This window comes from Watersipora subatra, chromosome 6, assembly GCF_963576615.1.
Source record: "Watersipora subatra chromosome 6, tzWatSuba1.1, whole genome shotgun sequence".
NCBI classification, from domain to species: Eukaryota; Metazoa; Bryozoa; class Gymnolaemata; order Cheilostomatida; family Watersiporidae; genus Watersipora; species Watersipora subatra.
In genome coordinates, this window is record NC_088713.1 from 47,970,723 (window position 1) to 47,984,187 (window position 13,465).

Sequence of the window (13,465 nt, forward strand, 5' to 3'; positions counted from 1 at the left end):
TACGTTAAAAGTTCAACTACCTGGAACTTCTATGATTTACTATCTGCAGATTCTTGCTTTTAGGGGAAACCTGCAGATATCTACTGACCAGACCTCCATCTCCATCTGATAAGAAACACAAAGTCAGAAAGGCTATCGGTGAGTTGAAGTCATCACGTGATGTAGTTTTACGGTGTCGATGATTGTATATAAAGAAAGCTCTTTAAATTTGTTTTTCCATGTGCCAGACTGAAACAACAACTGGAATATTGCAGGAAATGGCCTTCGAAGAGACATTTGGAATGAGTTCAAAACGAGATATAACATACGAAGCATATGCGAATTTTATGCTGCAACTGAAGGAAATGTTTTCTTTGGAAACTTAAGAGACAAGTTTGGTTCATGTGGAAGAAAGAGTCCTCTTTCGGTATGAAAGTTGAATATAACATGTCAATAACATCATGGTTAGGTAGATCATTTATATGATTTAATAGCCTCGTATGATTCTTTGACGGTATAAATTTCTGACAGTGTGTTGACAATGTGACCTCAATAAACATTAATTTCAATAATAATAATAATAGCGATCAGTAACCGTGCCATGGACCGAGATTTCTTCTATTGTCAATCAGATAGCCATTAAGTGGGTGTTTAATAGGCAGGTCCTCAGGAACCAGATAGATTTAGAAACCTGGCAGAAGGCATAGAGTATATGCCTTCTGGGGGTTTGGATGAAATTGGGCAAAAAAGTAGATAAGGCATAGTCGCTGTGCAGACTAACAGACAAACACAATGACAGAGTAGGGTTTATGAATATAGATAATCCTTCGTTTTTTCATGATGTTATTCTATCTTTGTCGGCCATCTTTATAGACAACTTTTATCGTTAAAAATATGAGGCTTCTGCATTGAATTTTTGAAAACGGTGCTTTTGTTTGCAATTTTTCATTATAGTATCAAAACAACAGCAAAAAATACTATTAAATAAGAGAATGGCGATCGTTTTCTACAAATATGGTGGCTTTTTCGTGAACGAGCGCATGTGTAAACGGCTTGATGATGTCAAAAAAAGTGATAGATAGTAAAAGAGGTTTTTGCTGCAAAAAAAACATTTGACTCTGCGCAGTCAAGCTGTACTTTTTACACTGTCCAGATGAAAAGTATTTTTTATTCGGATACAAGTACTTTTTATTCGGATAAAAGTACTTTTTATTCGGATAAAAGTACTTTTACTTGAATTTATGATTTTTACTCTTTTATTCTAGTTGTCTTTAAACGAATAAACAAAGTGTTACAACAATTCAGGGCAAAAAATCAGAAATTTTCTCAAGTTCTTTGCCATTTTTTGGTCAAAATGGCATTGTTACCACTAGCCTAATAAAAATTTGAAAAAAATTTCAATTCCTAAATTTGAAATTGTTAGATATTTTGTTAAGCTAAAAACATGAATGTATATAAAGTATGAATATAGAAAAATGTAAAAATTATGATTACTGCAAAAACGTTTCACTCTGCGTTGTCCGGGTAAAAAACAAGACTTGAATTTCCAATTTTTACTCTTTTATAAATTTTACAACTTGACTGCAAACTTTACAGAAATTTAGGGTATAAAATCAGAAATTTTTCAAGTGTCTTTTTTACTATTTTTTAGTCACAATATAGCATTATTGCTACTTTCTTGATAAAAAATTCAAAAATGTTTTTAAATTCTTAAACCCAAGGCGTATAGATATTTTGTTAAGCTAAAAACATGCTACGAATACAAATAGTTCTAACAGAAAAATTCAATAAAAGTTCTTCGACTTCATCAATGTCATCTGTACATTGTGAAGCAGTCATTACATGATGGGTAGATATAGTCGCATAGATAGTTTATACGTTGTAAAATTCTCTGGCAGAGTGAGTTCAGCAAGATATATCAATAAAACATTTAATGTTTGGAAGCCTCAATATTAACAAATGTTGATAGGCCAATTTTAATAATCATTAAATGGTACCTCCCATAATATTACAGATAACGAATAAATACTTTTGTTGTTTGGATCTTGCTTTGCTGGGCATAAAATTGTCCTGACTTAGGGTGTATATGCTTTATATCTATTTGTTTATAGAAAATGTTGAAAGATCTATGGCAGCTTTGCGCAAGGGCAACTACTGAAGGTCAACTCTTGCAGTTAGTGTTCTGATTAGTGTTTGTTGTTTCAAATTATTTGTTCTGCTTTTAGCTATGCCTTTACAAGCCCTTGTGTGTAGTTTTAGAATTTGCATATCCTGTTGATGCTTGATGGACTTCACTTGTCTCTCATCCATTTAGGATTCTCACAGTTTTCTGCGCAAACTTTATGAAATTCTCAGGCTATTGTTAACCATATTTTGTTTCATCGATAAAAAAGATTTTCAATCGAAGGCAAATATTTTTTAGTCATTTAGACCAGTGATTTTCCACCTTCTTTAAGCCGTGCCATATTTTTTACATTTATAAAATCGTCGGGCGCAATACCAAAGCACTTGACATAGATATAGTGAGTACCATACCACTCTAATGTAGTAATACATCTAGTTTTTAAGTGTATTTATACACTCAGTTAGTGGAAAACCTGCTCTGATGAACACAACATGGATATCTGTGTAGGAATGGTAAAAAGACATGAAGCTTTTGGTCACTTTCCATAAATAATGGTCACAATCTGAAAAGAAATTGCTTTCTATTTGGCTTGAACCCATAATATTCAGCTTGTCAGACTGATGCTCTAACTGGCCTTACAAATCAGCCAACTTGTAAGAACCAAGTGTAAAGTGTAAATGTTTATAGATTCTTAAAAGCTCTTCACCATTTTCTAAAGCCTCAGAATAATTGTGAAGATCCGAGAAAACATTGTGCTGTGTAGGCTTTGAACCCGAAACTTGTCTGACTGATGCTCTAACCAACTGCGTTAATCAGTTCACTTTTTGAGTTGAAGAATAATTGTGTAAATACGTATTCTCTCTGCTTTATGATCCTAAAAAGCGAACAGAAGGACAGCCAATAGTAATAATAATAATAATAATAGGACTGAATAATAATAGTAGCAATAATGAATACTAATAATATGAAGAAAGTTAAAAAACGAAGCCTTTCAATGATAATTTTTTCCATATACCTGACAATATCTGACAGCACGCTAGTGTGCCACAGCAACCTGGTTGAAAATCACTAACAGGTGTTGTAGAAGCGTTTCAAACAGTTGTCAATGTGCTTGCTTAGTACTAGTTCCATGGAACATGTGTCCCAAACATGCCGGTAATGAACACTGGCTGTAGGCAATGGTACCCTAAGGCTAGTCATTTTACACAGAGTTCAGCACACTCTAATGTTTGTAGAACAAGTCTGAAAAAGTGCCTAAAAGCTTCTTCGTCAAGTATGACACGGAGAATGACCAGATTGTACGCGACGCGGATGGCATGTGCATACAGGTTCCTCGGGGCACACCAGGCTTGCTCGTAGGACAGATAAATGAGCGTGCCAGGTTTGATGGCTATGCAAGCGCTGAGCAAAGTAACAGAAAGATAGTCAGGGTTAGTAAGAGTGATTCAACTTTATCTTCTTTTTTTTGTAAATCAGCTGACTTTCCTAAAATAAAGATGAACTTACACAAAATTTTTGTAGCTTTTTATTGGAAATTATCGATATTTTTATATTATTTGTGATTGTTTTTTATATTGGAGGTGATCTGATTGCCAGGATGTTTCAAGATTTTAATCGATAAACTTGACCAATTAAAATGTTTAAAACAAGCCATGATCTGTTGTGCTATTATATCATCCTTGATCCAACGCTATGTTTCCATCGATGAGGTCGTTGATCTGCAAGTTTGCGTCATCCTCAATGTGGAAACTGCAAAAGCCTGCAAGTCAAGTCAAATAAGTCTTGTAACTCGCAAATTTTTATCAAATATTCTATGTTTGCAAAAATTGGAAACGGCACTAGCCGTGCAATTTATTCGGTTTAAACATTCTCTACACTTTAATTGTTCTCATTTCGAAAGTGTGATGTTAAGCTAGACAGAAGTGTGCCGCTTTGATGTCTAGCATAGAATTCCTTATTTTTTCTAACAAAGCATCCTCATCAATCCACAACATGCAAATGTCCATTGAAACACTTATCACACGATAACTTAACATGCGCCCAAGTTTAAATCCATATCATCAGTTCTATGAAAGCATAGTCCAGGAAGGAGTGTAGAAAATCTGTTGTCTGTTGATGTCAACTGTCAGTACTGTATGTCCTTCTGTGCTTCATGCTTTTTTAATCTTGCCTTCCTCGTGGCCACTTTTTGTTTGACTCCGGATTTTTTTTCATCTTGAACGGTCTAAGTACATGACTTGATAATGTGAACGATGATGTTTTATCACATTATGCTTTCCAGCAACACAAATTGTCGCAGTATTTTTACTCTCCAAAACAATCTCAAATATTGAAGTCTAATCAAATGAAAATTCTTTACTACGGGCTGGTCAGTACTAAATGAGTCAGTACTGACTGGTACTAATAGAGTCAGTACTGACTGGTACTAATAGAATCAGTACTGACTGGTACTAATAGAGTCAATACTAACTGGTACTAATAGAGTCAGTACTGACTGGTACTAATAGTCAGTACTGACTGATACTAATAGAGTCAGTACCAACTGCTACTAATAGAGTCAGTACTGACTGGTACTAATAGAGTCAGTTCTGACTGATACTAATAGAGTCAATACTGACTGATACTAATAGAGTCCGTACCAACTGCTACTAATATAGTCAGTACTGACTGGTACTAATAGAGTCAGTCCTGACTGATACTAATAGAGTCAGTACCAACTGCTACTAATAGAGTCAGTACTGACTGGTACTAATAGAGTCAGTTCTGACTGATACTAATAGAGTCAGTACTGACTGATACTAATAGAGTCCGTACCAACTGCTACTAATATAGTCAGTACTGACTGGTACTAATAGAGTCAGTACCAACTGCTACTAATAGAGTCAGTACTGACTGGTACTAATAGAGTCAGTTCTGACTGATACTAATAGAGTCAATACTGACTGATACTAATAGAGTCCGTACCAACTGCTACTAATATAGTCAGTACTGACTGGTACTAATAGAGTCAGTTCTGACTGATACTAATAGAGTCAGTACCAACTGCTACTAATAGAGTCAGTACTGACTGGTACTAATAGAGTCAGTTCTGACTGATACTAATAGAGTCAGTACTGACTGATACTAATAGAGTCCGTACTAACTGCTACTAATATAGTCAGTACTGACTGGTACTAATAGAGTCAGTACCAACTGCTACTAATAGAGTCAGTACTGACTGGTACTAATAGAGTCAGTTCTGACTGATACTAATAGAGTCAGTACTGACTGATACTAATAGAGTCCGTACCAACTGCTACTAATATAGTCAGTACTGACTGGTACTAATAGAGTCAGTTCTGACTGGTACTAATAGAGTCAGTACTGACTGATACTAATAGAGTCAGTACTAACTGCTACTAATAGAGTCAGTACTGACTGGTACTAATAGAGACGGTACTGACTGGTACTAATTGAGTCAGTACTCTTTTACACTCCTTTTGGACAGACAGATAATGCTCTTATTATAATAAAGATTGACCTAAACATTTTCTGAGTCAATTCAATGGAGCAACAGACAATGTCAGAGTGGGTCTGTCAGTTTGCTACAATTATCAAATTGTCTAGCCTTTTATTTTTGTATTACTTTCAATTGTAATGTTTCATCCATTTTTATATTAATTCCAATTGTTTAGAAGTTTCAAATCTAGCTGCATAATACTTTTCATTTAACACTGGCATGCTACTCAGTATTAATATGCTATTCTATGGTGTGAGTATGTGTGCACGTGTGAGTGTGGTGTTTGAGTGTGTTAGTTTTATTGCATATAGTTTATAAGTGAAGCATAAAAAACAACCAAAATACAAACATTAAGCAAATGAGACTGTCCGATAGTTTGAGACTAGCAGCGGCACAGCCCCATCAACCACGATAATTTTATCATGCAAATCATTCTCAAAAGGGAGTTGTCTGCCCTACCAAAAATGAGGTTTCTGTCAATTGGCTGTTTTACTAAACAATGCATCAAATATTGGCTAAATACCTCAGTAAAACCAATGAAGAACATAATTCCCACATCAAACGATCTCATTTTATATGAGAGAAAACAAGTCTAAAACTTAATGAAAATTATTTTGTAAGTGCTGTTTTTTCATGGTTACATCAATGATATTTAGTAAAATGTTTGGAAAAGACTTTTTTGTAAAAAATGTTTTTCTAGCTAATTAGCTAGCTGAATCTGTGTCTGCGTCAACTGAAACATTTTATTCAAGTTAGTGTTTCTTGTGGTCTTTATGTCCTATCTGTTTGGAGTTTGTTTCAGAACGTGGTGGAAAAAGGTGATTGTTACTTCAACACAGGAGACATGCTGCTCTGGGACCATGATTACTATGTCTACTTTGTTGACAGAGTTGGAGACACTTTCAGGTAAGTGACACTCGTTTCTAAATTCCTAAATGTCTGATCTGAGAGAATTTGTAAATTGTGTCATTTGAACTAAAATGATATATAGTGGTGTAAGAAACAAACTAGATCCTTTCGTTAAAGAACTAAAATTATCATTTACAACCGTTGTTTTCAAAATAGACTAACTGGAGTGTTGTAGAAATTGTAATAAAATAAAAAATTTTTAATGTTTTTTCATTTAATACAGTATTGAATTCTTACAAAATCAGCGTTTGCATTTTCTTGCTTATATTCAAATAGCTATTGAACATACAATCTGTGCAAAACTATCTATTGAGAGGGTGAAAAGGATCTCATTCTTTTACAGATGTCTGTAAAATAAACTGGACCTCTTCTTTTGAAAACTAAAATTCTCATTTACAGCACTGTTACACATGGTGAATTTAATCAGTAGCTATAAATGTGAGCAATTCATTTTTTAATGGTTGAAGATTACAATCTGTACAGATATGATCACACCAGATACACTTTTATTTACACCTAAATTTACAGTAGTGTAAAAAATATACTGCAGCCCTTTGTTTGAAAACTAATATTCTCATTTACAACATTGTTACTCATAGTGAATTTAGTCAATAGCCACGAGTTATATAATAAATTAATCCTCATTCTGTCCTGGTTTCAAATATGTAAACCAAACAGCTGTAAAGTTATATTGTTGTATTATTATTCATTTGCTTATTTGAAATCATGAAATTATGACTAGAAATAAACAAATAAAAGCGTTTGATTCTTCTATCATTAAAAAATGATTTTTTTAGAATTTAGACTACATAGTCATTCAATAACATAATCATAAATTAGACAAAACAATATATATAAGATTTGAATAACAATAATTGTAGTACATGTATATATAGTATACCCTACAGGATTACTTTATTCGCGGAATTATATTTCGTGAAAATTGCCGTTTCATGCATATTCGCGGATTAATTTATTTGCGGCTGAAAACTGTCACTCTCTATGAAGAGTTAACTCTATTGCGTCTTGCAATAGAGTTTACCCTATGCATGCGCACATTGCGTGTTTCGGTGTGCGCATACACCAAAACGCAGTATACACCACAGCTTGCAACTACGAGTCGATCATGCTAAGCTATAAATTCTTTGCTGCGCTCAGAGGTTTTCACCAATATTCATCGATTTGGAGGCCTTTGATGAACCAACGATTTGTGGTAAGCAATGAGTTTTTTCAAAACCATTTACTAAATTAGTTGAATTTTACTTTGGTTCTTCAGTAAAACGCAATATTTATTTTTTCCAACCCTACCGCTTCGTTATTTGTTTTAGTGTGAGAGAGATTTTTCATCATACACGGAGGCACCATGACTACAAGGGTGGTAGATGTCATTCTTAGAAGATCACCAATCATTCAGGGAGGTCTTGAATTAGGGTAGAAGTGACTGCAGCTGCTAACGAGAAGAACATATCTGTTTTAAAAAAGGAACAAAAACGCCTTTACAAGCACAAATTTTTGGCCAACCGGCAGAACTTTGCAATAGTAAGCCACGAGGAGAGTTCTGATGATAACTTCCTTACCAGTCATGCAGTAGCGATAGAATCGCCTTTAACATCTACCCAAGACAGTGACAGCGATATAGAGCTGCTATTACCAAAATAATTAGTCAGTGAGCACCATTACACGCTAGTATTCACTTATCAAGAGTACCAGATTAATTTTATTGCTAGACAACCGCCATAATGACTAAACTGTTTATATTTACTCCATTCATCGTTTGTAAAGTTTTATTGTTTTTTGAAATATTTTATTTGTACACTCAAGTTTGTAATAAATTATAATATATCTATACACAAAATAAAATATATAATATAATCATGTTTGCTGCAGCGATATCAAGGAGTTGTTGTCGATGAAATCTAGGTTGTCGATGAAGGTCTAGGTTGACTGGTTGCTTCTCTGCCAATATTCCTGCCTTGATGAATATTACTACTTGTCCCTAGTTTTCGTAATCGGAGTAGGTTGTTTCATTCTCAATCTGCAGTAAACAAAAAAAGAAAACATATTAATAAGTGCAAAAACGTGCTGCGGTGCAGAAGTGCAAAAACAATAGCTGAAGTATTTAATGAAAGCGATCAGTTTTTAAACAAAAGAATTAACTAATGCAGTTAATTATGGAAAAACGTATCTGCACTGCAAATCAAATACATACCATAATGTCCAGATCAGAATCATGATCGTCCTCAACTTCGGTATTAGAGATTGATTTCAATGTAAAAAGACTAGGAGAGATTTTTTGCGATGACGAAGCCATGCCGAATAACTTGTGAAAACCTTGTATAATTTTGTAAAGTTTGATACAATGGCAATAAAACTTGAAGCACCGGCGATGATTTTAAAGAAGTTTTGGAACTCGGCTACGTTTAGTACTTCTGCCTCGCGGCTATTTTTGCGATGACGCCATTCTGCATATCTTGTGACAACCTTGAATAATTTTGTAAAGAAATGTGATGCATTGGCAATGGTGTTAGCTCAAAACCCAGGCAATGATTTTAAAAATGTTTTAGAACTCAACTACGTTTAGTATTTATGCCTAGCGGCTAGTTTTTAATTTGATGCAGTAGTTATTCTCCCTTGTGATTAAAAATAGAACAAATTATTCACAGAATTTAATAATTTGCGGAATTGACTGTTCGCGATATCGCGAATTTTTATAACCAACGAATATTTTCATCCTGTAGGGTATATACGTTCAGGTTTTTAAATATGGAAAACTCCATAACTATTTTAACTAGAGCTCGTGCATAAGTATAACATAAAAGGTAGTTGTTGTACCTTGTTGTATCCAACAGATGGAAAGGAGAGAATGTGTCCACTCTGGAAGTTGGTAACTTGATATCAGAACTGGCTGTAATAGAGGATTGTTCTGTTTATGGAGTGGCTGTTCCTGGCACAGATGGTAAATGTGGTATGGCAGCCATAGTGCTCAAGGAAGGCGGGCAGATCACTTCAGGTAATAGTCGCTCTTCTGCATATTCGTCTTAAAATATTTTGTTTCATTTTTTTAGCGACACATGTTTGTTTTCTTCCATGGCTTAGTGTTAGTGACTCTACAGGGTCTTGGCTTTTCCTAGTCTATTCGGAGGTAATTGAACTGTTCGTAACTAGTTGTAACTAGACTAGTTTAGTAGATTGAGAGATTAGTAGATTGCTATTGCTGGAAATATGAAGTTATCAGCTCCTGTATATTGATATGTGAAGATAAAAACCATATATGCGCGGAGATGATTCTGGTCTTTATTGAGTTGTTGATGTTTTATTAGCGGCAGACACATTTTGAAAGTCAACTCATGAGATTTACAAATATTCAAATGTTTTTAGGTTACGAAAAACTTGATAGCCTTAATAACGAATGTGTTTGGAGCTAAATGTGTTTTATTAGGTTTCATCACTGCTCATGGATAGAGTAATTACTGTGTTACTCATATAATTTTGTCATAGTTTCATAGATAGCCAAAAATTGCATGGAGAGGATAACTCCTGTTTTAATAATTGTTTAATTAAACAAGTATTTATTACATACATTATTTCACTTTTTTTCATGTTATTGTTTAGAACATTACTAGAATGAAAAAATAAAAATTGAAGTCAAGTTTTACACACAATTTCCGATATATATTTGTTTTATATTTTTCACACATACCGCCGCAGCATATGTAGGAGTAGGAGGCTTTCCTATGGATATTTAGAGAACAATTTTATTGGTGAATTTACAGAACTGTTAAAGAGTATCTACACCCACTGTGAACACTACCTACCATCATATGCCAGGCCTGTGTTCCTCAGGTTCATGTCCCAGCTCCACATTACTGGCACCTTCAAACACCAGAAGGTGAGGTTTATGGTTAGGCATTGAAATAAAAAATCTGCTCATTTTTTGCACCATACGGCGCACTTAAAATCTTTTAAAAAATTTCGCGCGTTGAAGCCTAACCTTTTAGACACAAGCAAGCCCCCTGATCCCAGACCGTAACAACTTTCTATCTACTGTGAAAGTAGTTGGAATAGTGGAATAGCAGAACTCTTTGAACTAAATTTTATAGCTCGAAGCTTGTAGAACTCAACAAAAAACAGAAATGTAATATAGCAAATAGTTTTTTGGTCATATTTTTTAGAAACTGAAAAAACGTGATTGCAGTATACCAAGTTTGATAGCGTGTGTATATTCTTATGAATAGAAAAACAAATATTTTAGTATAAAGCTGTTGTTGTTGAGGAGAAGCTTTTTAGTTTAATAAGCTTGCCTATTTGTTCATCACTGAGAATTGCAACTAGTATATCATTAGAAACTAGTGTTCTGATGACAGTAATTTATCATTTATTTTTTTAATAGAAATGTTTGGGGTATATCGGCAATTTCTCCAAAACTAATAGTTCAATTGACTTGATGTTATCAATTATTTTGACAGTATAGGCCCCATTCGGCGAGCAAAGTTTAGTAATACTACATAAACCAGAAATACAATAAATTAATGTTCTATTGGCAGGCATTTTGCCTTTCTCAGTCTGTTAGAAGTGTCCTCCTTATTTTGATATTATCTCAAGAAATAATAACCCAGTCAATTTGAAACTAGACTGAAAACATATGCTGCACACAGTCGTTGAAGTTTCTTTATTCTAAGTCAGCCAGAAGTTTTGAATCGCAAACAGAACTTGTTCCATCAGTAGCCATTTTTTAATTTATTGCTCTGATAAAAGTGGCGTTAGTATTTTGGCTATATATGAAAAACACATAGTCCAATCAACTTGAAACCGCGATTGTACTAAAATCCTATACCACACAAAGCCTTCAAAGTTTCATAGTTTTCGTAAACCGGAATTTTGTAAAAACATAGCGAAATTACAAATCCAAGCTAACTCTTGCATAGGATCAAGTGGAAAAATACATTTCCGAGTTATCTCAGGTGCAGACTTCAATGTGTTACAATGTCAACTGTGCGCACATTTATTACAGTGAGCCCTTTTTGTAAACTGAATTCTAAAATCTGTTGTTTGCCTTTGGTAAGTGTGCTACAGTCACCACTCCGCAGACAATTCCCACTAAAACAATGAAAACTCCTGCTAAGTATAACAGGAAGGTGTGCTGCTAATCACTCGTTTAAGAAACCTCCTAAACTGGCATCAGTAAAGCAACATGCTTATAATACTCAGTTTAAACTGGAAAACAGGGGCGGATGAGTTACGCCACCATATAAGCGGGAGTGTGGGACGCATGAGCTAAGGTAAAGTCAGCCTCTATTGTTAGAGCTTTCAAGAAAACCAACATAAATGTTGAACCCCAACCAGTCGGCACGAAATCGCGAGGTGTAATAACTATACATACAAATATGCTAAAATACAGGAAGGTGAACAATTGGCGTTGGGGGCAGCTTGCCGGGCGGCCCAGCAGAATGTTGCAGGTTCAAACTCTGTATGTTGTAACCTTTTCCCCAGCATCTTACTATCGGACAGACGTGCACAGCTCTTATCATAGTAAAGACTATGTTTGTATTATGATTATGATGGTTATATATTACAAATGATGAGCACCCCAATACATTTCATATTGCACTTACCTCTCCTTTGAATATTTTAGTTTAAACTCCAGCAGGAGGGCTTCGATGTTGATGTACCTGATGTTTATGTGCGAGATGGTAGGGCAGAGACTTATGCCCCTCTCACGACAGATGTCTATGAAGGCATTCTTAATGGCCGTATAAAGGTTTAGACTGAGGTTTAGACTGGTTTAGACTGAGGTATTACATGTTGTTGGTTGGTGTACTTAGAGATGAACACGCACAATATTTTTACTAAATTCCATCAAAAATTATCAGTATTTTTCCATCATTTGGAATTGCTTTTAATGTTTGAGGTGATCTGATCGCAAGGATGTTCCACGTTAAAATTTTAAAAAACTTGATCATATATAAAATTGATATATCAGATTACAATTGACAAAACTTGACCACGGTAAAACCGTCAGATCAATTAAAAGTGTGATTATGATGTCTATAGTTGCAAAGAAACTGATAGAATAGAGACGCGTAACTTTCCAACTTGAACGCAATTATAGCTGATATCAACTATCACAACTATAACAACTTGTGACGTCATTTCACACGCATTTTTCTTCTGAGCGTTAATCGCAATCAAGTTTTATCGATTTTAATCTTGAAATATCCTGGTAGTCAGATCACCTCAAACACCAAAAAAAGTTGCAAATGATAGAAAAATAACTGATACTTTCTGATAATATCTATTAAGTTTTTGAGTAAGCTCATCTGTTAGGGAACATCCTGATGTATTTTATTGTTTTAGACAGTCTTTGCATTTGAAGGTGAGCTCAAATCATGACTAGTTATTATATTAATTTAATATTATATTTTGAAATTTTTCCAAATGATTGCTCCAATTTTTACAAATGTATTTACGCTGTCTCGCTTTGCTATGGAAATATATATTACTAGCATTGAGCATGGCTATGCTCAGGATTTTTTCATTTTCAACTCAAATGATTTAACAACCAAAGTCCGTGAGCGTGTTCATTGAAAAGAAGTGTCTTTTGCACATGCAAAGACGGGTTCTTGAGTTTCTGATCCGGTAGATCATAAGGCATTTATACAAAAAGCAAAAGTTCTAAGATTGTCAATTGAACCCAGCATTGGAGAAGTCCTGCTTTTTCACATTGAATAAGTCGTAGATGTCTCGTGGAACTTTGGTAGTCTGCTTTTATGAATGGTTTCTCACGCAAGAATCTTTTGGTGCTACGAAACACGGCTGTTATTATAGTTAAGATTAAAATTGCAAAACCAGAAGGCAGTTGATTCCTCATAAAACTCTGATAGTCTTGTAATCTTTCTTGAAACTGTCACCATGACAAAGATATACCACTATGTGACCATGCTTGGAATTTCTAC

General features: G+C 34.6%; 1 protein-coding gene across 3 annotated transcripts in view; it reads left to right on the forward strand.

Moving 5' to 3' along the window:
- Positions 1 to 13,022, forward strand: part of LOC137398495 (long-chain fatty acid transport protein 2-like) — a 49,579-nt gene extending 36,557 nt beyond the window's left edge. For all 3 annotated transcript variants that reach the window (XM_068084612.1, XM_068084610.1, XM_068084611.1), the window contains 7 exons: positions 64 to 138; positions 255 to 406; positions 3,340 to 3,534; positions 6,406 to 6,509; positions 9,362 to 9,522; positions 10,286 to 10,401; positions 12,145 to 13,022. In XM_068084612.1, coding sequence (XP_067940713.1) covers positions 64 to 138; positions 255 to 406; positions 3,340 to 3,534; positions 6,406 to 6,509; positions 9,362 to 9,522; positions 10,286 to 10,401; positions 12,145 to 12,276 — 935 coding nt within the window. In that variant the 3' untranslated portion in view covers positions 12,277 to 13,022. The remainder of the gene's footprint in view (positions 1 to 63; positions 139 to 254; positions 407 to 3,339; positions 3,535 to 6,405; positions 6,510 to 9,361; positions 9,523 to 10,285; positions 10,402 to 12,144) is intronic.
- Positions 13,023 to 13,465: the final 443 nt, after the last annotated feature.